The sequence below is a fragment of the Triplophysa dalaica genome, chromosome 14 (assembly GCF_015846415.1).
Source record: "Triplophysa dalaica isolate WHDGS20190420 chromosome 14, ASM1584641v1, whole genome shotgun sequence".
Lineage (NCBI taxonomy): Eukaryota > Metazoa > Chordata > Actinopteri > Cypriniformes > Nemacheilidae > Triplophysa > Triplophysa dalaica.
In genome coordinates, this window is record NC_079555.1 from 13,505,589 (window position 1) to 13,531,325 (window position 25,737).

A 25,737-nucleotide genomic window follows, 5' to 3' on the forward strand; every position below is an offset into this window, starting at 1 on the left:
GCAAATCATCGCTGTGCACCGTGTTGCTGTCCCAGGTGCTGAAGTTTGGTGGGTGTGTTAAGACCGCATTGAATCAAAGAGCCATTTGTGCATATCACGACATTTCCAACCACATCAATCAAACACTATTCCTGTAGATTACAAAGATTTCTACAATCGAAGTTAAGGAATTGCGTTGCAAAGTTTCACACAAATACGTTAGAATATATATTCATAACCACAAACCTTTTTGATGGTTGAACAATTGCAAAAAAAAAGGTAAAGAGATGCCACCACTGGCTACACCAAAGTGATCAATAAGTTATAACTCTGTGAAAAACGGTGGCGTTATAAAGATTTGAGAGTCAAGAATAGAGCTACGGACCTCTATTGGGTGTTATTGCAGATTTATATTTTACCACTAAGGGGCAGAGTTTGCTCACACGAAGCTACATCTACATAATGGTTTATCTGTGATCTATTTATATATTAAACGTTACTGTATAAATTCTGTATGTTTTTCAGGTTGTTCTACTACTACACACAGACACACATTATATTGTAAAGGTATTAGGGAAATGTTGACTCATAGGATCTGAAAGTTACCTTACATACAGAATCAAGGCTTTGTTTTTATTTCTAAATGATTAGTTTGCTTATGTTGGGAGAAAAACCTGATCACAACGAAATACTCTGGAAAAATATCATGTTGGCAAAGGGCTAAAAATCACACTGGACTTCAACGCCATCCTTTAGGATGAAAGGCTCATGCTCATAATCTCGCGCTCAGATCATCTCATGTCAGTCACAGAGCAAAACTGATGCAGAGCGCTCTGTCCACAATGTAGACTTTACTACTACAACCCATACAAAATATCAATTGTATCGTAATTGCATAATTTAAAACATTATTTCATTGATAGAGAAACACATTTTTAGTAACCGTTTTTGTAAGGAATGTGGGAAAAGCGAAATCTCTTTTCAAAATGATGCGAGGATACAGACCGGTGAGTTCATTTTTATTGCATCACCACTATTTAAATATACGCGTTATTTGACATTAAACTGTTTTTCGTCAATATTTTTTGCATAATTTTGTTACTTTTTTAGAATTGCTTGTCGTTAATGAAAATATTCAAAACTTTCTTCTTACACGTTGTAAATGTTTGTATAAATAAAAATAAACATAATTTTACCAATGAAAACCGAGCTTGGATCGATATCATAATATTTGCAAGACGACTGAAGTACAACAGAATACACAACGTGCAGGAAAACAGCTTCAGTTGTTGTACTGGTGACGTCATCTTACTGCTAAAGTAAACAATGTGAATGATAATTTAATAAATACAGATTTTGCCTTAAAAATACGTTTTTAAAATTTAGCTATATGTGGACATTAAAACACAAAAATAAATTATTATACACTAAAACGAAGTGGATGGTGAAGGATGACTTTAAAGATGCACTCAGTGAAAAGGGCATTGCATGTATTTGTAATATGACTCTGAGGATTATATGTGTGAGCTCCACCTCAGAAAACCCCAGCCTTCAGACAAAACAAATCTTTTAACAATTGCTTGCATGCATATACTTGCGACATTTAGTCATCAAACATCATTTCTGTCTCTCTTGTTTCCTCAGTCTCCCGTCTCCAACAGCACTCTGTCCTTCTGTGGCACTGATAACTCCTCAGCGTATAAAGTTGATAATGGTCTACTGAATAACGGCTGCTTTTTGGATGCTCTAGGCGTCGTTCCACATGTTTTCTTACTGTTTAGCACCTTCCCCATCCTCTTCATAGGTGAGATGTTTCTTTTGAAAATATCATAATCATTTTATAATGAATGTCATCATGATTTTATATTTGTTGCTGTCCTTCTGAAACCTCTTATGTCCAGATTCAGTTTTTCAGGAAATGGAAAATACACTATACTTTTTTAGATGACTACATAGCGTGTTGTTTAATTTGACAAGAAGTTTTTTTAAATGTTTTATCAGTGAAAAATAAGCAAAACCCAGTGACAAACATAAAGGGTGACTAATTGATGGTTTATGGCAAAAAAAATAAATCTCGAAATATGGAGATACACGATTTAAGAAGGACAGCAGCAATATGTTCCTGGAATAACATTTATGTTAGAGAAAAATACTCTTCCCTAAATCCAAATTATACGATCAAACCATCCCAGTCTTAAAGGGGTCATATGACACGGCTAAAACGAATATTATCAGTTGTTTTAGGTGTAATGTAATGTGTATACTATATAATTTAAGGTGCATGTTTGTATCTCCTCTTTGCCCCGCCCCTCTGAAACGCACAGATTTTTAGCAAAATATACACTACATTGTGCAAATACACTCTGAAAAAAGAGGTGTGCTATGATTGGCCAGTTAACCAGTGCGCCGAGGTTGGTCGAATACTGCAAGCGTGTGACGGAAATGTAACGCCTCTTTCCATATTTGGAACATCAGGTTCCAAAGCAATTGTTCTGACAGGTGCACCCACCTTACTTGCATATACATTTGGGGGGTCTTAGTCTACTCATACCACGAACTGACGTAGATTTGTGGGGGTGTGGTTACACGAGGTGTTTCAGGCAGGTCTGGGTGAGCATTCACTTTTAGATAGAATGCATCTTTTGTTCCAACACTTTCATTTTTCCAATTTTACGTGTCTAAAACATGCATGAGGGACTTATGACACAACAAAGTCACAGAAAAACACATGTTCACACCATTTGACTAATTATGCAATCTGATTGAGATAGAAATGTTTTTGTGCTGGATGAAACACATTCACCCATAACAAACACTTGGTTGAAAATAGTTCTGTAGCATTAAATCGACCTCAATCTTGTTTCAAGCAAATAAATACTTTAAGTGTGGATCACAACGAAATAAGTACATAAAAGAAAACATGAGGGCATCATTCTGTGTTTATGTTGTTTAGGTTGGGGTAGTCAGAGCTCTAAGGTTCACATTCACCATAGTACATGGCTTCATTTCCCAGGACATAACTTCCGCTGGCTTCTCACAACCATTCTGTTGTTCGTGCTGGTGTGTGAGATCGCTGAAGGAATCGTCTCAGATGGGTGAGAACTGTAGTTTACTGATTACTTGTGCGTCACTGGGTTACAGACACAGTGGGGTTTACAAAGATAATATTTCATGTTTTGAAAATAAATCGATATTTTTATCATTTGCATACATTCATCTTAATATAGATTTACCTTTTTTACCAGGTTCAATCAGTCCCGTCATCTCCATCTCTACATGCCAGCGGGGCTTGGAATACTGGCTGCCATAACATCGATTGTCTATTACCATAACATAGAGACATCCAACTTTCCCAAGCTGCTTATAGGTACTGTAAAGAAAAGGTTAGGGTTAGGAAAAGGAATCACCGAAGCAAACATGCTTTTCATAAAGTGGTTAGAAATCATGAAAGATGTCTCTTTTTATCTAGCATTGCTGATCTACTGGATCTTGGCCTTTGTCACCAAAACTATCAAGATCATAAAGTATGATGATCACGGTATCGGCCTGAGGCATATACGCTTCTGTATCACAGGACTGCTTGTGCTCATCTACGGGCTGCTGCTGGGCGTAGAAGTCAACGTTATATTGCGGAGGGTGAGCGTGGGATTATAGGGATGTGTTCATGTATATTTTTAACACAGAGAGAGGATTAATAGAGACAGTTAAACAATCTATATTAGAAATACATTTATTCCTTTTTCCAAGCCTCTAAAATCAGAAATGCCCATTCAAACTGGTGAAAATAACAAGGATGATTGTGCAAGTATCATTGTAAAAATCACCTAAAAAAATTATTATTTTTTGCCATTTGGTGTGCCAGAAAAATACTGTAAAATAACATAACGTTGAAAATAATAAATACGTAAAGGATCTGTAAAAAATCTGTAAAAACAGTACAATTTTGTAAAATAATTTGATAGTGTATTTCATTTGTGGTCATATTCATTGTCCAGGAGAATGCTTACTAACTGTTCGACTCCATGTCAAATAGGAACAAATTAAATTTGCAGGGACAAGCTCATCATGTAGGTACATCTTGATTCCCTCTGTCTGTTACGTAATAGTGTAAATGCTCGGTGGGATTAAAATCTTGCGTAGTTTACAGAGGACTCAAATGGCATCACAGTTCACGATGAACTTCTGTTTATCTGACAGATGTTTGCTACCCTGCCTGAGTTCCTGTAAGATGGAAGCCAAATCCTTTGCTTTACTAAGCTGTTTATTGGGGTCGATTGTGTTGTGTAGCTTCCGAGATGAATAGAGGCTCAGTCTAGAACTTTTTTAGACTTCTGAAAAAAACATTTATAAATTATGAGGGATAATCTGGTTTTGTAATCATTGCATGTGTAGCTGGCAGTTGCTGGGAGAAATAAAGATGGAGAAAATGTTTTTATTTTCATTCAACTTTTGTGATAATCAAGAAGTTTAGCAAAATTATGTTTAGTCTCTATACAAAGAAAACAATTTAGCCCCAGTAAAGTTCGTCTAAGATAACAAATAAGTTTTAATAGAGTTACTAGGTTGAGGCGGGAGACTGAAGCTTGTTTGTAAGACTTTAATTCTTACACACAGTAAAAACATGATTTGCTTGTTCCTGAAAAAAGACAGATGGTATTAGCGGAAGGTTTATTTTTTTTGAAGGGATAGTTCACTCAAAAATTTAAATTCCATCATTATTCATGAATATAGACAGTATGCATGAATAAATCATGCAAAAAGTTTTGGTAAAAAGTTTTGGTTTTGGGTAAATTTGGGTGAATCCTTTTAAGTGAGACCCCATCACTCAACATCGCCGCCAAAGCTATGGTGAGGTCTGGCAGTTACATTTTAAAACATATTAAAAACTTTCCAAAAAGAATGTCACAACATGAAATCCAAAGGGGAATTTGAAGAAGAACAAAGGCGAGCAGTGCACTGCAGTGTACTCACATGTATGTCTCTGTGATCTGACGTTCTCTGTTTTGTTTCATCACTGTGTGGTTTCCACAGTCCACAAAGGTGAAGCCTCCAGATGATCTTCAAGATCTTGGCGTTCAATTTCTGCAGCCATTTGTGAACCTGCTGTCTAAAAGCACATATTGGTGGATGAACACCTTTATCACCTCTGCACATCAGCGTCCCATTGACTTGAAGACCATCGGCAAGCTGCCCATATCCATGAGGGCCCTTACAAACTACCAGAAGCTCCGCAAGGCTTTCGACACTCAAACGGTACATTCATTTGAGTTCAGATTTGTTTTATTCAATTGAGTATTTTTATGTTTTTGTGTCAAATTGTGTTAATTTTTTTATTTATTACTATGATTTTCAATAATATTAATATAATAAATATTAAATAATACATATAATATAATATAATAACTATTCAATAAAAACTGAGTTCCATTAGATGGCAGATAAATTTACACTTAACACAAAAATATATATTACAGTTCAATGGCAGTACCCGGTTTCCTTATATTTACAGACTGTTTTTCTGTTAAGAATATCACAAGGCAGCACGTAATGTTCAGATTAATGTGACCAGATATGCAATGATGTCTCCTACCCTTTCAAAATCATCTCGCAAACTCATGGTGCCAGGCTAGAGCTTTTCTGATTTATAGTGGCCTTTGTTTTAATGCTTTTATTAATTTATTTTGTGGATGATTCTTGCTTTTTTAATGCAGACATCCACTTTAATTTAGTGTACCAGAATGGACGTTCTTAATTCATCAAAACACAGAGGGGACTTCTTGAAATCTCATTATGTAAAACGCTGACATGATAGATGCTGCAAAATGGGTGTTTCTTTTACATAATCTGAACATCTTCTAATTTACCAGATTAAAATTGAATAGTCACCAAATCTCATCATTTTATGTGACAAACACACTGGTCATGAGAGTTTCTTTGGTTTGGTCACTTACTAATCACTCTTTGCGTGTGTAGGAGATTTGCCCCGTCCCGCTGAAAGGGTCGAGGTGGATCTGGCATGCTCTCCGTCAGGCATTCGGAGGACCGCTGGTGCTGAGCATTACTTTCCGCTTCATGGCTGATCTGCTGGGTTTTGCTGGTCCTCTCTGCATCTCTGGGATTGTTCATCATATCAGCAGTGATAACCACACCGCACTGCCCTCGGTACAAATGCTTAAATAACATCACGCATTAAAGAGTGTTTTTGTAGTGTTGTGATTCAGCCTTCAACCCAGGCTAAAGTGATGCTGATGTGATGTTGAATATAATGGTTGCTACTGCTCTTACACAACATTTAAAAAATGCATCTTGCTTGAGATGTTGGTTATCAGCATTGCACACTAATAGATTGACACATACATTGATAATGTAAAAAAACAACACAATCTCATGGCAAAACATAACTATTTTATGATGTGGCTAATTTTGGCTAACTCTATGTATTCGCGTATGATCTCTTTCATACATCTTTAGTTTGATTTGCATTAGCACCAGTGACGTTAGGGTTTGGGGCAGGGCTGGGGGGGCTTTAGTATTGCTTTTTTTCTAGTAATCGGGCATTTTTGCACGTTCGCAATTTTTTTCTGTTTGATTCAAAACGTACACATTCATACAAATAAGCCATCTCATAGTTAATCCGACAAAGCCAGAAAAGTGTAATTAAACATTTATGTTTACAAAATGTAACTGTTTTTCGTGTTATTTTATACCCAATATGTAAATTTCCAGTCTAATAATGCAACTTCGCAAACACGTTAAAATTCTGTTCCATTTTATTAAGGTCTTTTAAGTTGTTCTTTGATGTAGCTTTATTATACAGTTGACCTATACTGTACAAAGTCACATACAGTACATTTACCAAAATGTTCAGAGACCATTAAGTTTAGGACAGATGTCATTTTTTAAATAACAACAAAAACATCGAACAGCAACACACAGTACCAGTATGTGATGTCTCACCTCTCAAGCTCATTTTGCATTCCACTTTCAAGTGTTTTATCCATGAATAGTAATAGTCGATCAGTTGGGGAAAATGCTCTTCTGTTCCTTCATTTTGGGAACTGAGTGTGTGCTGGTGCATAATATCTTATCTAATACCCTGGACACAAAAAACATTAGCATATTGAGATATTGATGATGTGTAGTATTATTATTGTATATTATTGTAAATTTTAACCTCATTATGTTCCTTTATAGTTTTGTATGAATTTTACAGGAAAGAAACACTGTAGATGTCTTTAGGTTTTTTTCTCCTGGTAAAAACAATACTTCAAACATAGAGGATTGCATGTGCTCCTCACATCCTAAAACATGGTTAAGAGGCTATTAGCACAATAATTGCTGTGATATATGACTTCAGGAGTCGTTTCTGTGCCTTCAGGTCTTTAAGGCGTATTAAATGCTATTAGAGGATTAGATGCTCCAGACCTCTTTAATAATGAAATGTGTGGGGGAGAGCAGGCTGCATAATCTCTTTCTCCTCCTCCTCCTCCTCCTCCTCCTCCTCGTCCTCCTCGTCCTCGTCCTCGTCCTCGTCCTCCTCGTCCTCCTCGTCCTCCTCCTCGTCCTCCTCCTCCTCCTCCCCTTCTCTTTCTTTCTCACTAAAAGAAAAAAAATCTTTATTGGTCTGTATAAAATGTTTACAGGTAATTTACGTGCTCTCTTACAGGTCAAGTTTCTTGGAGTGCACTTTATTTCCTCAGAAGCATTCTTAGCCAACGCATATGTTCTAGTTGTGCTGCTTTTCTTGGCTCTACTGCTGCAAAGGACCTTTCTACAGGCATCTTATTATGTTGCTATAGAGACTGGAATAAAGCTCAGAGCGGCCATACAGGTACGACTCAAGGATTGATCAATAAACTGTGTTTGCAGGAGGGCCGTGTACACATTTTATGGGACAGGTTCTTAAACGGGAAATTATGCCACCTCTCTCATAAGTTTTTATTGAAAGAAATCACTTAAATATTTATTTACTTGTTTAATTTTATTGTTGTGTCAAAAAAAATATGTAAGTGTCGGGCAAGCGTAAACAAAAAGTTTTTATTAAAAATGACTTTTTTAGCAGAAATTGTTAAATCCTACTAGCGTGGACCAACGACTGGCTGTAATGTAGATTGGTCCTGTCGAAAAAGGATTTGACAGTATTAACTCTCATAATCTTCCATTATAGTGATGAATGATGTAAACTGTAATCAATGAAACTACTTAATTCATTTGTAATTACATTTAGATTGCTATGGGTAATGTTTTTCTTTATTTTCCGACAGACTAAGATTTATAATAAGATCATGCGTCTGTGCACGTCAAACATGTCTATGGGTGACATGACAACAGCTCAGATCTGCAGCCTGGTGGCCCGTGACACAAACCACCTCATGTGGTTCTTCTTTCTCTGTCCAAATCTGTGGGCCATGCCAATTCAGGTGATCATGACTTTGGTCTAGATCACATTTTGGTTTATCATTATCTCATCTTATCATCTAATAAAATCTGAAGAAATATAATTTTGGCCCTCTTTTGTAAAATGTTTTGTTGAATTGATAGATTTTTTTGTCTTTGAATAGATTGTCATTGGAGTTTTACTCCTGTATTATCTGCTGGGAGTAAGCGCTCTAATTGGTGCGACTGTCATCGTTGTTCTGGCTCCTCTGCAGTATTTTGTGGCCACTCGACTCTCACGCGCACAGAAGAGTACTCTGGTGAGTACTGGATATTTGAAGTGTCAAATCTGTAATGTTGTTGATCATAATAGACTCAAAAAGCTTCATAAAAGCTTTGATTCATGAGCTGGCAGAATGACTGCACAGTGTTGTTTCGTGCTGGACATGTTTTGCAGGAGCACACCAGTGAAAGACTAAAGAAAACCAATGAGCTGCTGAGGGGAATCAAACTCTTGAAGCTATACGCATGGGAGCACATCTTTAGATCGAGTGTGGAGGAGACACGCACGAGAGAACTGACCAACCTCAGAACATTCGCACTGTATACCTCCATCTCTAGTGAGAAAAAAAATGAAAAAATGAAAAGTTTATTTAACTTAATATTTTACGGGCAACTCTCTGCACAGCTTTTTTGAGTTTACTCAACTTTTGGCCAAGTATTTCACCTAACTCAATTAACTGAGTAATGTCACATGACTGTCAATTGAAAAAAAGTGTTGTACCAACTTAAAATAAATATGCAACAATCAAATATCTGAGCTCACTCAACAAAGGACTTAGTTGACCTAACTCAAGATTATGTTTTTTATAATACTCAGCACATGACCCTCAATTATGGTAACAATCATCAAACATCATTAAACATCATATAGTTAAAAAGTACCTTTAAATACTAAAGATAGCTTACAACGACGACAAAATGAAAACCAAAAAATATACAGCAAACACTAAAATAGCAATCATTTTAATAATTTTATCTGGCGAATTGAAAATTCTGCAATGCATGCTGGGAACTTTCATACACTAAATTTTTTTTTAAATCACAGTTTGGCAAGTTGGTCAAACTTCTTGACCCGCTTTGGACAATCACTTAGATATCACAAGTACAGTCAACAAAATAATATTTTTGGTACTACATTTGGACTTTAGATTTTGTTCAGCATACTCAAAATAAAAAAAACTCTTCTACTAAAAAAATGTGTTCAAGTTACTTTATTACTTTTGTTAAAAGAACAATTTGTTCAACAAGTATTTTTTACAGTGCAAAATAACGTTTATTAACACATGGAAACACTTCTACAATAAATGAGATTCTCCTCATATTTTAATCCAAAAGTCATCATTAGAAAGTTACAAATAAAGTCCATTCATTTCTACTTGAACTTTTACAAAAATCAGGATACATAATTGTTCAGAAACTTGATCTGAGGTTCATTTTTCTTTCTATTTTTCTGCAGTTTTCATGAATGCTGCCGTTCCAATTGCTGCTGTTCTCACAGTGAGTTTGTCACTATGGTCATAATTCTTCCCCAGTCACAGCTTGACCCCAAAAATTATGATGCTTAAAACCTAAAGTAATTTTCTTAAGGATCATAAACAAACAAATACGACTTACATTTAAGCAATACTTGTGTGATTTTTAGTCAATTGAAGTATTCTCTGCTCAACAGATATTTGTGGTTCATGTGCACGTGCACAGTTCTACAGACTTCGATCTGTCTCCCGCTGTGGCTTTCGGGACCCTTTCGCTCTTCCACATCCTGGTTACGCCCCTCTTCCTGCTTTCCAGTGTCTTACACTCCACGGTCAAGGCTCTTGTTAGGTGATTGACAGTCCCTTGCCCTAACATCTTCCAATATTCAGCATATGATGCATTTGTATTCAAACAGATGAATACCAAAATTCTGCTTCACTGTTTCTTGTGTTTTTTGTATCAAACATTGGATTTAATTCCATGGAGTTTAAATGACTGGATAGACGTAATAATCACATATATTTCCTCTTTCTATCTTTTCTCAGCGTGCAGAAGCTTAGTGAATTTCTTGGCAGCCCAGAGATTGAAATCGATCACGTTCCCAAAGCCCAAAGTCCAGTGAACAACAACGCCAATATAAAGTCTGTTGTGAGTAAAACAGTACAGTTATAGTTTACACTTGAAAAGGAAAAAAATATATTCTTGTCTATAAGTTTATTAATTAACTGAGTTTATTAATTGAGACAATAGTACTGAATAAAAAAGTTGACTACTATAGTATCAATGTTAGATAAATATCAAAGCTTGATCATTAACCAAATTTATTTGGATGTTTCAATAGTTGGAACTCAATACAGGTGTTTGTGAATTTACTGAATAATTTTCCACTCAATCTTCAGTATGCGTTACAGCTTCAGGCCAATCTGGTGAATCGTAAGAATAAAGCCAAACAGGACGTTAACAGAAACTTTAGGCAAGAAGAGCAGGAACTGAGACAGACTTCCTCCCAAGAGGACGAAGTCTGTATGAAGGTTAGATTTGTGTGTTTAATACTGTTGAAAGATAAAAAACGCTATATAGTAACTGTGCAACACATTGTTGCTGTCCTTTTGAAATCTTGTATGTCCAAAATTCTGTTTTTTCAGAAAATTTAAAAACACTGCACTTTTTAAATGATATACATTCCGTAGTGTTGTCAAAGAGCAGTTTATAATACTTTTATTGGTTATATATTTGCAAAATCCAGTGACAAACATAAACAGTGACTAATAATAACGATATATATATATATATATATATATATATAACTAATAAAACAATCTGGGGATAAAATGTTTCAGAATGACAGCAGCATAATGGTAGATAAAAGTTATAACCAACTGGAAAGCAACACTTTATACTAATACAATAAATTATTAATTGAATAGTATGAATATTGAATATTTTAGTTACCTTACTGTACTTTTTGCAAATTGCACATATCAACATTAACAGCTGAGTTTTCTTCTTGTTTACACTTTGCCAGATTGTAAACGGCTGCTTCGCATGGACACAGGGATGCCCGACTCTAAGCAATATTGACATTAAAGTTCCCTTCGGTGAGCTTCTGTGTATGAATCTGTATTTTGTTGTTTCCATAGTGCTATATTTGTATTTATCAAATATAATTGTTATCTCTTTGTGTGTATCAGGTCAGCTGACCGTGATTGTTGGGCAAGTAGGAAGTGGAAAATCATCCCTGTTGCTGGCGGCACTTGGAGAAATGCAGAAGATCTCTGGAAGCATCACATGGAACAGGTGAAACAGAGACAACCATGAGCTGTATTTTTACATCATACTCAAATCATTCAAATCTATTTGTTAAATAATAAAGAGGTATTTTTCTCTTTTGGTAATTTGATTGTTAAAAAATCTAATGCTCATACTTTGCTTTATCCCACAGTTTGCCCAAGACTGATTCAGAAGACAACGTGAGGTATAAAATAATGTTAACATTAACTTACAACTTAAAACTACTTTAAAGAATGTACCTTTTGTAAATAAATTCATGTCTTGTTCTTCTTTTTGTCTTACAGAGCACACACTATGAATGGACGACCCACGTAAATTTTACTTTAATTTGCATCATGTACTACACTTCATTTGATATATTCATATTTTAAATATATAAAATGTATACACATCTATAAATGTATGTACTGGCTAATGCTAACCAGTATCTTTTTCTGATGGCAGTTTGAAGTTATAGCTGCACTCAGTTACATTATGCCTCTACATTATCCCTGCCTAAAACGTTCCTCTGTTGTTTGATATCGGTTGCAAAAGCAGTCTTGGTAAAATCAGACTCTAATGGCTTCAAACAGATATAAATGTAATAGATGCCAACGGGGGCCCCCCAAGGATGTGTACTTAGCCCCCTCCTCTACACCCTGCTGACCAATGATTGAAAACAGTCACACGACTCCAACCTATTCATCAAGTTTGCAGACGACACAACTGTGGTGAGTCTCAATAGCAACAGAGATGAGAAGAGCCACCTAGCCAGGTGGTGATAAAAATCTCTCTCTGAATGTGGGGAAGACGAAGGGGATTGTTGTTGACTTCGGGAGAGTACACACTCAGCATGCTCCTCTGGCCGTCAATGGTGCGACTGTGGAGAGAGTGAGCAGCACCAAGTTACTGGGGGTGCACATCACTGAGGATCTCTCCTGGACTAACAACACTGCAGCGATGGCTAAGAAAGCACAGCAGTTTCCCTACTTCCTTAATTTTTATTAAAGTTACTGAGTGCAGCTGTGACAAGTCAAAGGAAACCTGGCCCTCCCGGCTGAGACTGGTTTCTCCCAAGACTTTTTCTTCATTTATTCATCATTGGAGTTTTGTTTCCTCGCCACTGGGCTGTGTTGGCTTGCTCACTGGGAGAATGCTGATATTAGATTAGCTCAGGGTTCTGGTAATTGGTCGAATTGTCTTACTATTTCTACACTATGTACTGTTCTGTACTCTACGTTTTTCTGTATTTTTCTTTTTTGCTTTGTTTTATTCCTGTAAAGCTTATTTGTAACATTGTTAAAAGCGCTTAATACCATGGTCTGTTTGAATACTCGATTCTGATTGGCTTGAAGGCTCTGCTTCTTGTCGTTGGTTCTTGGCCTCCACATCGTGCATTAAAATCCTTTAATGCACAGCTAGCCATGGATTATCTCTTACATTGAATTGAATATATGTTTATCATTTTATTATAAATCAGAAATATTTTTGTATTGTTGATTTTCAGGAAGAGAGGTTCCGTCGCCTACGTTTCCCAGAGGCCTTGGCTCTTAAATGCCACAGTTGAGGAGAACATCCTGTTTGACTCGGCTCCCAATGAGAAGAGGTATCCTGAAATTCAGTATTGCTCCGTAATGTCCTGAAATCTTTGTACAGTCATGTGAAAGAAACGTGCAAAGGAAAACATGGTCCTCGTGTCCCCTCGCACCACTCTGCACAAACACAATGCCTCCTGCTGTAGATTACTGTCAGCCCAAGGCTTTGTAAATAAAAATGCTATATTAGGAAAAAATGTGTTAGTGGAATTCCTAAAGGGCAGTGTTGTCATGGGGAAGCAAATTTTTTTGCTGATATGTGAGATGTTATATAAGAGTGTGGCCTTCAAAATGAATCCCTCTCCACAGATATAAAGAATTGATCGAGGTCTGTCAGCTACAGCCAGATATTGATACACTACCACAGGGTGACCAAACAGTGATCGGAGAAAGGGTACGTCTGGAACCATATCACCTTATGAAATAAGTTCATTCTTCTGCTCTGTTATATTTCTCTGGAATCGTCTTTGGTCATGTTTGTCTCCTGCAGGGCATCATTCTCTCTGGAGGCCAGCGCCAGCGAATCAGCATAGCTCGAGCTCTGTATCAGCACACAAATGTAGTTTTCCTGGTGAGTTCAGCCAAAAGAAGATTCAGCATATCTATACTAAAGTCTTTATAAGATCAAACATAATAAAAATAAGACAACATCACATTGTTACTTGCAGGATGACCCATTTTCTGCTCTGGACATTCATCTCAGTGATCACCTCATGCATGAAGGAATTCTCAAGTTTCTTCGGCAAGAAAAGAGGACGGTTGTGCTGGTTACTCACAAACTGCAGTACTTACCTAACGCAGACTGGGTGAGAATATTTCTAGGGACTATTATAATACAGTAGTGTATAAAACTTCAAAATTTTCATTTATTCATTTCAAGATGCATTATGGCCATTGTAGTCCAGTTGAATTTCAACAAAATCAAACCTCAGGAGTGAAACAATGTCATCCAACAGCAATGTGAAAGTGACAAGCATGACAAGACACATGAAAACGGGTTTTCACATGGAAAATAACTGTTAAACTTTTTCTGAATACTTGTAGAAATATTACTGTTGTATTGCTTGAAAGTGAACATGAATTTGCATTACTTTCTCGAAATTTCAGAGCATCTTTTCTGATAATTTGAAATGTTTCTTCAGTTTTCATATTCTGCACATGTAAATACAAATAGAACCAATGTTTTTATATGAAATTTGGGCAAAATATCATTAAAAGTTCACAGAATGATCATTTTACCCAAACAAGTAAACTGATTTTGAAATGGTCTCTTAATTTTTGCAACGGCTGTATATTAATATAAATGAATAATAATCTTGTTATCCATAAATTTTGATTGTCAGTGTATCATTTAGTGTTGTATTGCATTGTTAAGTATCGTGACACAAAACTGCTTGACCAATTGTGCATTTCCATTCACTCATTTAGCATTTCATTTCATTTTATTCAAATTCATTAAACTATTATGATGTCTCAGATTATAGCCATGCGAGATGGGACGGTGCAGACACAAGGGAGCTTAAAGGACATCCAGGTTTCCGAGCCTGAACTGTTTGAACAGTGGAGAACGCTTATGAACAGACAGAACAAAGTAAAACTTCACTTCTTTTGTATTAGAAAATCTACTTGGAATACAGGACCATTCACGTCTTCATATTGTCTTGTGCTTTTGAAACATCTCCACAGGAAAACAGCACAGAACTGAAGAGAAAGAGTTTCAGGAGGGCCATGTACTCTACAGATACTCTGGCCACGGAGGATGAAGATGAAGGTAAAACATTTCGGGGATAGGAAAAATACTAATTACATTAATAATTCATTTACAATGCATTCGATGTTGTGATGTCACACAGTATTCTTTTTGTTGTAATCGATGGAGACATCTAATTTGGACTTAATGAACATAAAAAAATTTAGGGATGCATCGATATGAACATTTTGGCCGATAACGATAACCGATAATTATTTAATACTGAAAGCAGATAATCAATATATTTGCCAATATATAGTATCTAAATATTAATATAACATTTTCTGAGACCGAAACAAACGGCAAAAAGTGGACATCCGCTTTTATTTGAAAACATTCCCTATTCACTATTTTCCCTGAAAATCATGTACACTAAAAACAAAGATTTTTGCTGCTTGTTCAATTTACTTAACTTGCTTAAGTTAGATCAACAAAACTTTTGCAAAATTTGATTACATGAAAACATGATTTTTTATGTTGAGTCATATAACTGAATACTTTCATGTTGGGACAACATAAAGGAGTTGTGTAAATATAAATAAGTTACAACTGGGGGAAGAATTTTATTTCCCAGCATTCTCTGCGTATAACTGCATTTTTCAGTAAAAAGAAACACTCGTTAGTCTTTAATGTTCATTTATCTTTAAGGTTTTGAAGAGTTTGGTGTATTTTAGATTTTTGTGGTTACCATTGTTCAGAAAAGCGTTGCCTTTGGTTAGTTCGTGGGCAGTTACAATGTTTTCTTTACATTTCTCTTGAGTTCTACTCACTCAACACCTTCTTATTGAAGTTAAATGAAAACGTATTTAATTAATGTAAAAAATATATAATATAAAAGAAGTTCTTGAGTGCTTTCATTAATATGCATGTATATGACACAATTGAATCTAATCAAGACTATTAAAAAAATGAAGTTGATACAACAAGATTTTAAAGAATCGTTTCAAACAAAGTAGATTTTGTTGGAGAAATGTAATCCAATTTCATGGAAAAGTTTTCCTTAATTTAATTAAGTTTGTTAAACATTTTTTGAGTGTACAAAGCCTACTTTACAATAGATACATTTTCTTTAACTATTAAACTTTTCTGGTATGTTTATTTAATAAACGAATTATAGATGTTCTTCCAGAACAACCCAGAAAAGTGTTCTTAATAGCCACATGTCTAACAAGACAGAAAGGATTCAGATAGCAATCGGATTTAAAAATGATTGCTTTTGTTCCTGTAATTTACACATTAATAAATATCTACACACTGTAGCTACATTAACAATGTTTTGCTAATAATACAAAAATGCATTATTTATCGTGCATCCCTAAAAAAATAACCCTGTTACATTGTAACCTATGTGTAATTGTGTCATGTGCTTGCAATGTAACTTCTGATGTTTTTGTCTTCATCTACGGCGGCTTCCCCGTGTGGATTTGTGTTGTTTACCCAGCTGCTGATGTTACTGTTAGTGAAGTGAAAGGTTTGGATTAAATAGCATGAAGCATTTGAACAACGTCTTTGCTTGCATGCCGCCTGGGGATGTTTGGAGTTGTCTTATTCTCCACTCTTACAACCAAAGAGGGCTTTAAGTACCATTCATAATGTTATGCAACAACAACAACACAATTCAAAAAAAGATTTTATACTCTCCTGTGAGCCAAGTATACAATGTTATATTGAGAATGTACAGGTACTGTTGTACTGAACAATCCTGTTTAGATCGTTCAGGCATGAAATGTGCATGAACCACTCGCAAAATAGCTGCAATATCTCCTGCTTTATTCTATCTTCTTCCATTCGACCGCCGACCAATTGCATGCAAGTTTTGGTCCGTTAAAGGGACAGTTCAACAAAAACAACATTCTGTCATTTACCCTCCTCTCTAGTTGTTCCAAATCTGTATAAAACTCTTTATTCTGAAGAACACAGAGAAAGGTATTTGGAAGAATGCTTGTAAGCAAACATTACCTGGCCACCATTGACTTCCATAGCAGGAAAATGGCAATGTTTGTCAAACGTTCCCCAGTACGGTTTGCTTTCCTACATGTTTCAAAATATAGGTTTTAAATAGGTTATAAAGCAATTTTTCCTACCATGGTTGTCAGTGTCTGATAACTTTAATGCTTAAAGTTGAAATGTGAACCTTCTTTGCATCTGGTGGCAGTAAACAAAAATAATGCATTTCCATAATCACTCAATATATGTACAAATAGAGTTGACCATGCCCCAGCATCTCTCTCTATCTTGAGCCAATGTTCTTATCTATGTCCTTTCCAGTCGGGTCACTCAGCAATTCTGTGTGGTGCCACTACAGCAGCTCAGAAATTACACGCTTCACCTTTAAATAATTGAATAGTCGGTTTATTCCGGCTGATCTGAGTGTCCTCTTCGTGCAGAACAGGCTCAGATCTGCTTAACCTTTTCCGGAATGAGATTGAACGGCTTGTTATTGTATTTGCAGAAGGATCTACTACAACAGACGAGGAGAGCCTCAGTGCGGAGCTCCGTCTTAGGACCACTATTCCCTGGAGCTCATTTGCCACGTACCTGAGGGCTGCCGGTCTGCTATTGCTTCTTCTGTTAGTTCTCTCTCAGCTGACCAAACACTCCCTCATGGTCGCCATAGATTTCTGGCTGGCTCACTGGACTTCACAAGTCATAGCAGCACAGATCGAAAGTGTGGATCGGAACTGTACTGTTACACAGGTGAGAGAAGCTGTAAGTTTGGATAAGAGGCTAAAAGTGAGCTGCTATTAGTTTAGTGTTCTTCCTTTTTTTTGTCTGAAAAGTTTAACACTATGACACTATGAAATCGTTGTGAGAATTTTTTTTTGAGGGTTCCTGTATAGATATGTTTTCTCAAACAGTAGTAGGGATGTAAAAATATAAAAATCTGGATAATACCATTATATTTATTGGAATATTTAAAATGACAAATGATGACTTGGAAACGTGCCATAAGCATCCTCTTTTCTTTATCCTCTAATCATAAGTGTTTCTTAGAGGTGTGAGGTATAGTATGAGATCGGTCAAATGACCTAAAATACAATAATTGCACCAGATAGACCTTGACAAAGGTGACATCTAGAAACACACACAGTCACACAGACATGAAAACATGCACACACACATTTCAGCATCATTGGGCTTTTATCCTCCAGGGTTTGCACAGCTGTGTCCACCTCAGTTGAAGTCCCAGTAGACTTAATGTCCACATTGTTTGTCTTTGTCACGACACGACATGATAGACATGGCGTGGGAACCCAATTGCAGGCAGACACAGGTGGTGAAGGTAGGGGTAACAAGGATTTATTATACAAATAGCAAGACTAATACAAAAAGGGAAAACAAAACCCACAATGGGGAAAACAAGACTTGAAAACTAAATACAGAAACAAGAACACGGACTAACTAAACTAAGAAAACAAACACTGGGAACAAACACTAAACTAAGACTTACTAGACACGGGGAAAACAGGAACAGGGCAAGGCACAAGAACGGGCATGAAACAGCAAACATCCACAATGACCAGGAATCATATACAATGAACGAGCACAGGACAATGAAACATGAGGACTCTTTATAGGGAGACGAACACAGGATAATTAAATAGGGACCAGGTGACACGGATCAAACACTAAGGGGAAGCTAATTAACACCAACTAGAAACAGGAGGGTAGGAACGATGACGCGACTCGGGGAGAGTATGGAAAGCCACAAGGTCAAAAACATCTCTCCCCAAATGAAACAAAGGATTCTGTATGATTCCACCTCTAAACCAAGAAATACCTGACAAGGAGGGGTGAAACCATGACAGTCATTTTTCAACTTATTGTTCTTCTTAGATGAATGTCTTGTTATTTTAAATGATTCAATTTTATAAGAATACTACAATTATATTGAATTATTTCTAAACAATGAAATATACTGATTAAATTAAACCAAAAACTTTTTAATGTAAAATCAAACTGGCTTATTAATGCATTCACATTTAAATGATATTAAACAGACTTAAAACATCTAGGCCTAGTTTGACAGACAAGGCAGCCAGGACTATGTTTAAGTTAAATTATTGGAGGTTCCTGGGTGGGTGTTTGTGGGGGGGCTCGTTGGCTGTGGTTGGGGGGATTCATTTGCTGGGGCTGTGTGGGTCAGGTTTGGTCTTGTTTTGTGGTCGATGTCGGACAACAGAGGAATGAAGTTACAACATGCCATTACTATTTTCCCTGGTTGTTCCTCTGTTTTCTGGTGTCGATCGTGGAGTGGGACCGGATTAAACCTGCACGGTTACGGCGAGTGGGATTTCCTGGGTAGCGGGTGGTGGGCTCTTCCTCGTGGATATTTGCTCGGTGGCTTTTGGTCGGGGTCACCGAGTGCAGCTATGACACGTCAGAGGGGATCTGGCCCTCCCAGCGGAGCCTGAGCCCAAGGTTTTTTTTCTCCATAGATCAATCATTGGAGTTTGGGTTCCTCGCCACAGCAGGGCACTGTTGGCTTGCTCACCAGGAGACTGCATTTATTTATTTATTAGATATTATTTATTATAATGATCTTGCTCGTTCCATAAACACCATGCACTGTGATGTGTTTTACCTTGTCTGTTTTTCCTGTTTGCCCCTGTAAAGCTGCTTTGGAACAATGCACATTGTGAAAAGCGCTATATAACTAAACTTGAATTGAATTAAATTAGGATATTTAAGTCACTTTCATAAAAATGCCTTAAAAAAACATTACTGGTGTGAATTTGAAGATAAAACATTGGCACTGACATATTTTAAGAAAGGTCAGGGCTCAGTTAAGACAGCTCAAACACTCACTTTAGAGTTGGACTAGCCTTGTCTGTGAAATAGGGTATTAGTGTGCAGATATGTTTGTAATCGTTTAAAGAGGTTTTTTTATTTGAAAATGCAATTTGCTTTTTTTTTACAAATTCTATCCAACATGTATTCATGAGATTACACAGCACATGTATGACAAATGACAATAAGTTTTTCAAGTGACCCACCAGCAAAATAAAAAAAGTGTGCTATCGTAATGACATTAAATAAAAAATGCATGCTATTGTGATGACATTAAACACAACAAGGTATGCTATCATGATGACATGAAATGTTAATATGTTTTATCTCTTATGTATTTCTCTCTCAGGACTGTGAGTTCAGTCACTCCTCATACCTTCAGGTGTTTTGTGTGTTGTGTGCTTTGGGTATCGTCCTGTGTCTTATCACGTCTCTGGCAGTGGAGCGGACGGGCCTGCGGGCGGCCAGAGAACTTCACTGCAGCCTCCTGCGCATCATCGTCCTTGCACCCATGAGGTCTGTGTGTGAAAAACCCTTTCATTACTCAACAGTTTGTAAAACCTTCAGACACATTAAGATAAAGGTTAATGTTGTTCACTTTTTTATCCTCAGGTTATTTGAGACGACTCCTCTGGGGAACATTCTGAACAGGTTCTCAACAGACACCAACACAATTGATCAGGTAGAGACACGTGAACGTTACACTACAGCCTAAACTATGTATGTTATATTAAATATATAACATTTTAAAATAGATCCATTAGATCCCATTCACTTTTTTAAAACTCTGTGTCATGATTTCAGCATATTCCAGTCACCATGGAGTGTTTGAGTCGCTCCTCACTGCTGTGTTTGTCTGCAGTGGGTGTGATCGCTTATGTCACGCCTGAATTTCTCATTGCTCTGCTTCCATTGGCTATCGCCTGTTACTTCATTCAGAAGTATTTCAGGGTGGCATCCAGGTTAGCCTTTCACTAAACTATTCTGTTATTCTTCTATTATTATTATGATGATTATAATTATTTCAGCCTGTAAATGTACCCGGTGTGTTTTAGAGATCTGCAGCAGCTGGAGGACAGCACTGAAATGCCTCTACTGTCTCATTTCTCACAGACCGTAGAGGGACTTACCACCATCAGAGCTTTTAGGTAACAAACAAACAGACATATAAACAACAGAAGCAATGGTCTGATGGATGTTTATTTAACTCTATTTTTTTATGTCAGGCATGAGCAGAGGTTCAAGAAGAAACTGCTTGAATACACGGATGCAAATAATATTTCCTCCCTCTTCCTCATGGCAGCCAATCGCTGGCTGGAGGTTCGCATGGTAATAAAAAATCTCAGAATTTATATTTTTTGGCATGAACAGTGTACGATCAACTTCAAACTCATACATTTTGTTTTAAGACTTTATAAGCATACTTGTAATCTTAAGTCTTTGTCACATTTATACTATTATTGGTATTTATCTTATTTAATCTAACCAATTTAGAGGCCAATGCTAATAATAATAATCGCCATTGTCTATTGGCCGATAGTTTTAAAACAGGATCGGTCGATATTGGTCTGAATGGCTGTCAGTATCAGTGGAGAAATAGTTTGGTTTATCTCTAATTTAATCTATTCATTATAAATAAAACAATGTTACACCTTTTTTAAAAATGTATCGCTTTCATTTTTACTTTTTCTTTGTGAAGTACAAACAAGAAATATTTTCAAATATTTCTACATTACAGTATTATTACTCGTATGCAGAAATGATAAGATACTGTCATAACGGTGAGCTCAAAACAGCAGTTTAACATAACAGTTAGTAAAAATGAGTCGTCCAAAACTTCACAAAAGTACATTTGATGGTTTTTGTCTTTTATGTCTATTATGTCTCTTGTCTTTTATGTGTAAATTCCATACGTAGTCACCCATCATCGCTTCACCCCACCTTCCCTGCGGTACAGATATTTCCAGAATTTTCTGACAGCGATAATTGGAAAATATATTTTTTATATGTGAAATTTTTACAGTTTATTCACTTAAAATATACCGATATATCGGAATTAATGATATAAGATCAACATTAACTTTAAATAATTGGGACTCGAATGTGTTTAAAATAAGAGGAATTTAACTACATTTAGTATAAATGGTATAATTGCAACAGAAAATGTGCAATCCATTTTTCCACAGCACACCGTATAATCCCTCCATCCTCCATCTATCCTCTTTATGGTTTTGTTTGTATTATTTTGCAGGAGTACATTGGGGCATTTGTTGTTCTCATAGCCGCTGTGGCCTCAATAAGCAATGCATTATACAGACAGCTTTCAGCAGGACTGGTCGGGCTGGGGCTCACATACGCGCTCATGGTAAACTACAGTATATACATAAACCATCCACGCACCTGTCTGCAGTGTGTGCAGATGCTGAATAGCATTTCACTGATACTGTATCTGTGCAGGTGTCAAACTACCTCAACTGGATCGTGCGTAATCTGGCAGACATGGAGGTTCAGCTGGGCTGTGTGAAGAGAGTCAACAGTCTGTTACACACACAGCCAGAGAACTACGATGGACTCATGAGTGAGTTAATGATTGAAAACTACACATTTGGGCTAAAAAAATTGAAGAAAAACGGTACCACGGCAGAATACAAATACAAAGTTTAATACTAGATAAAGAAAAATATGCACTGTAAAAAAAATCATCTGTTAAAAAACTGGAGCGACAGAAATATACAGTTGTTTTCCTGTAAAATTACATGATATAAGGAGCACCAGAAAACAGAAAAAAAAATCTTTGTAAAATTACAGGTATTTCATGTTTTCTTGTAAATTTGCTGTCTTTTTCTGTAATTGTACATAAAAAAAAGGTAAATTTCCTAAAATGATTTACATTGAAAATCTTTACAGTGAGGTTATTGTTGTTTAAGATAAACCCAGAAAGGAGGGTTTTTCCATATATTTTCCTTATTATTTTAAGGCGTATATATTTATATTCTTAACAGAATGTGTTTTACCAGTGTTATCATCAGCAGATTTCATGTTGCATGTGATTCCAGCTCCAGCTCAGATTCCTGCAGGTTGGCCGAAATACGGAGAGATCCAGATCAAGAATCTGAGCGTGCGCTACGATAGCACCTTAAAACCTGTTCTAAGACACGTCAATGCTCACATTAAACCAGGACAGAAGGTAATACTCGACAAGAAAATTCAGAGTTGCTTATGGACGGATACATTTTTCTAGACCATCATTTTACGTTTCATTTAGGTGGGAATATGCGGGAGGACGGGAAGTGGAAAGTCATCCTTTTCTTTGGCACTCTTCAGAATGCTGGACACGTTTGAGGGTACCTTTTCAAAATGATACAACGTGTATGGTCAGTTGCTTTGCAGGTTGCAGTAAATGTGTATTTTTTCCAGGGCAAATTATCATAGATGGTATTGATATCGCCAAGCTGCCTCTTCAAACTCTCCGATCAAAGTTTTCCATCATTCTGCAGGATCCGGTTTTGTTCAGTGGAACGATTCGGTAAGGCCCTTATTAAAAAAGTGCCTTTTTACTTATTGTACAGATGACATAATTACCTTTTTTTAATCTAAAATCTTGCGTATTAGATCATTTTAGACAAAAACAATTGTGTTAGAAGCATGTGGGTCCTAGTCGAACCTCAACAAGGATTCACTGACTTCGTTCTCTTAGGTTTAATCTGGATCCTGAGAAAAAGGCCACAGATCAAATGCTTTGGGAAGCTCTTGAAATTGCTCAGCTTTTGTCTGTTGTTAAAGCTTTACACGGTGGTTTAGGTGAGCTAGATTTCTGTCTGTTTTAAAGAAGCTGTAGATTTTTAGGGGTTGTGCTATTCACAAATATTCTGTCCTCTCTACAGATGCCATGGTCACAGAGGGAGGAGAGAATTTCAGCCAGGGGCAGAGACAGCTGTTCTGTCTGGCCCGAGCTTTCGTGAGAAAGAGCAGCATTCTCATAATGGATGAAGCAACAGCATCTATTGATATGGCCACGGTGAGAACAGCATTCGGTGCATATTTAAAATTTCTCCTTACACTTGTAGATCTAGAAGTTGACTTAAGATCTTTGTGCGTTCTTACAGGAAAGTATTTTGCAGAAAGTGGTCATGACGGCTTTTGCAGATCGAACAGTGGTCACAATAGCAGTGAGTATGCACTTGTCTTATGCATTTAATTTCTGCGCCATTAGTACAGTATTTTAAGATTGTATAAACAGCATACAAAATACTTAGATGCATTTATGTAAGAGTTCATAGTAACACAGGCTGTCAAGCTCCAAAAAGCACAAAAAAGTGGAACAGATTAAAATAAACATACATATTCAGAACTATGCAAAAGTGCAATAAATGTTTTACACAAAAAATCTTCACAGTTTTCAAACATAAAAAAAATTGTTTGCTTTAGTTTGCCAGTCAAAATGTCACAATTACGTTGATAGAAAAAAACATGGAGACTGCATAAATCCAGAACAACTTTGGCAAGATTTCCAAACTATCTGGAAACTCTTCAGTAATGTAATCATCAGCTCCCTGTGTGGGCCATACTGTCTGTTGTTTAATAGCGGACTTTTATTTTGATATATGCACTGCAAAGCTAAATATTTAATTATTAAAAAAGATAAAAAACAGCCAATGTGCCGAGATTAATGGACTGTACTGCATGATACCGTAATATTTTTTTTCGAATTCTCCTTAAAGGATTTTTCCTAAAACAAAATAAAACAACAGAATCAAGGAGTTTAATGACACAAGGTCAGCAAACAATAAGTTATTATTCCTTTAAAACATGTTATAAAGCTCTTAAGAACTGTATGCATTGCACTCCAACTAACACTATTATTAATGACAGGAAGTGATCAGATTATCACAAAAATGTGTTCCAGCAAAACTTAAACTAAAGAGAGTAACTTTTACAATGTCCTTAAAATTACATTACATGCAGTGTGTAATGTTGCTGTGTGAATGTCAACAGTCTGCCAAGTTGTAAAGCCTTGGCTTGGGAAAAAAAGAGTAGACTCTGAATCACGGGTCTGTCGATCTAATTTTAGTTCCGGGTCAGATTTGCATCACTCAGTGTAATGCCCGCCTACATTCTATTTGCGACACTGCACGCGGTAGACCAATCACAGCAGACAAGACCATCTGACCAATCAGATCAGAGTAGACTGACAGAAAGGACAGGTGAATATCAAACGAATCATTTTAATGATCATTCAAGAGGTAAGGTAATAATAACTGTAGTTAGAAATATATTATTAGAAAATGAGTACGTACATAAACTTGTTATTGGACACTCCATAAAACAAAGTAGGACCTTAAGAACACAAAATATTTACTCCTAAACTTACATAAACCTCATGAAATCTATCCATGTTGATCTTCAGAAACAGAATAGATAGTGATTTATCAAAAGACTGACAGATTGGCATCTGTGAGAGTGATGGTGAATGTCTTCTGGTGTTCTGCAGCATCGTGTTCACACCATCCTGGGCTCAGACGTGGTGATCGTGATGAAGCACGGTGGCATTCTCGAATATGACGAGCCAGACGTCCTATTGGAGCAGAAGGACAGCGTTTTCTCTGCATTTGTCCGAGCAGACAAATAGGATACATGTTTGGATAGTGACATTAGGTGTGGTTTATACTGTATGGCTTGTATAATATTTGTATAATAAATGTAATGTAAAATAATAATCAAATTATATGAAAATGAATTATAATATATACTAATGATTGACTGTGAGAAGTTTGAATTTTTTGGGAATAGTATTCATAAAATATCCCAACTACCTAACACATAGCAAGTCTTTGCGACCACTCCAGACTGTAAAAAGAAAAAACAAGTGTCAGGGAATCAAGCGTGTGTTTCTTATCAAATCTGAAAACTAGCCCAACAAGCCAAACGAGGCCATGATCA

General features: G+C 36.5%; 1 protein-coding gene across 1 annotated transcript; it reads left to right on the forward strand.

Moving 5' to 3' along the window:
• The first annotated feature begins 800 nt into the window (after positions 1 to 800).
• Positions 801 to 25,532, forward strand: abcc8b (ATP-binding cassette, sub-family C (CFTR/MRP), member 8b). The gene is given in 42 exon segments (XM_056766878.1): positions 801 to 823; positions 935 to 986; positions 1,624 to 1,783; positions 2,933 to 3,074; positions 3,225 to 3,346; positions 3,449 to 3,615; positions 5,011 to 5,232; positions 5,953 to 6,141; positions 7,646 to 7,810; positions 8,244 to 8,399; positions 8,541 to 8,675; positions 8,813 to 8,975; positions 9,875 to 9,915; positions 10,088 to 10,239; positions 10,437 to 10,539; positions 10,791 to 10,922; positions 11,417 to 11,489; positions 11,583 to 11,688; positions 11,834 to 11,866; positions 11,967 to 11,993; positions 13,169 to 13,267; positions 13,566 to 13,683; positions 13,747 to 13,827; positions 13,925 to 14,062; positions 14,734 to 14,847; positions 14,943 to 15,027; positions 16,448 to 16,477; positions 17,459 to 17,703; positions 20,147 to 20,313; positions 20,410 to 20,479; positions 20,602 to 20,759; positions 20,853 to 20,945; positions 21,024 to 21,126; positions 22,049 to 22,162; positions 22,255 to 22,375; positions 22,854 to 22,984; positions 23,063 to 23,141; positions 23,215 to 23,323; positions 23,495 to 23,598; positions 23,682 to 23,815; positions 23,904 to 23,966; positions 25,289 to 25,532. Coding segments are annotated over 42 exon segments (4,857 nt in total). The 3' UTR covers positions 25,427 to 25,532.
• The last annotated feature ends 205 nt before the right edge of the window (positions 25,533 to 25,737 follow it).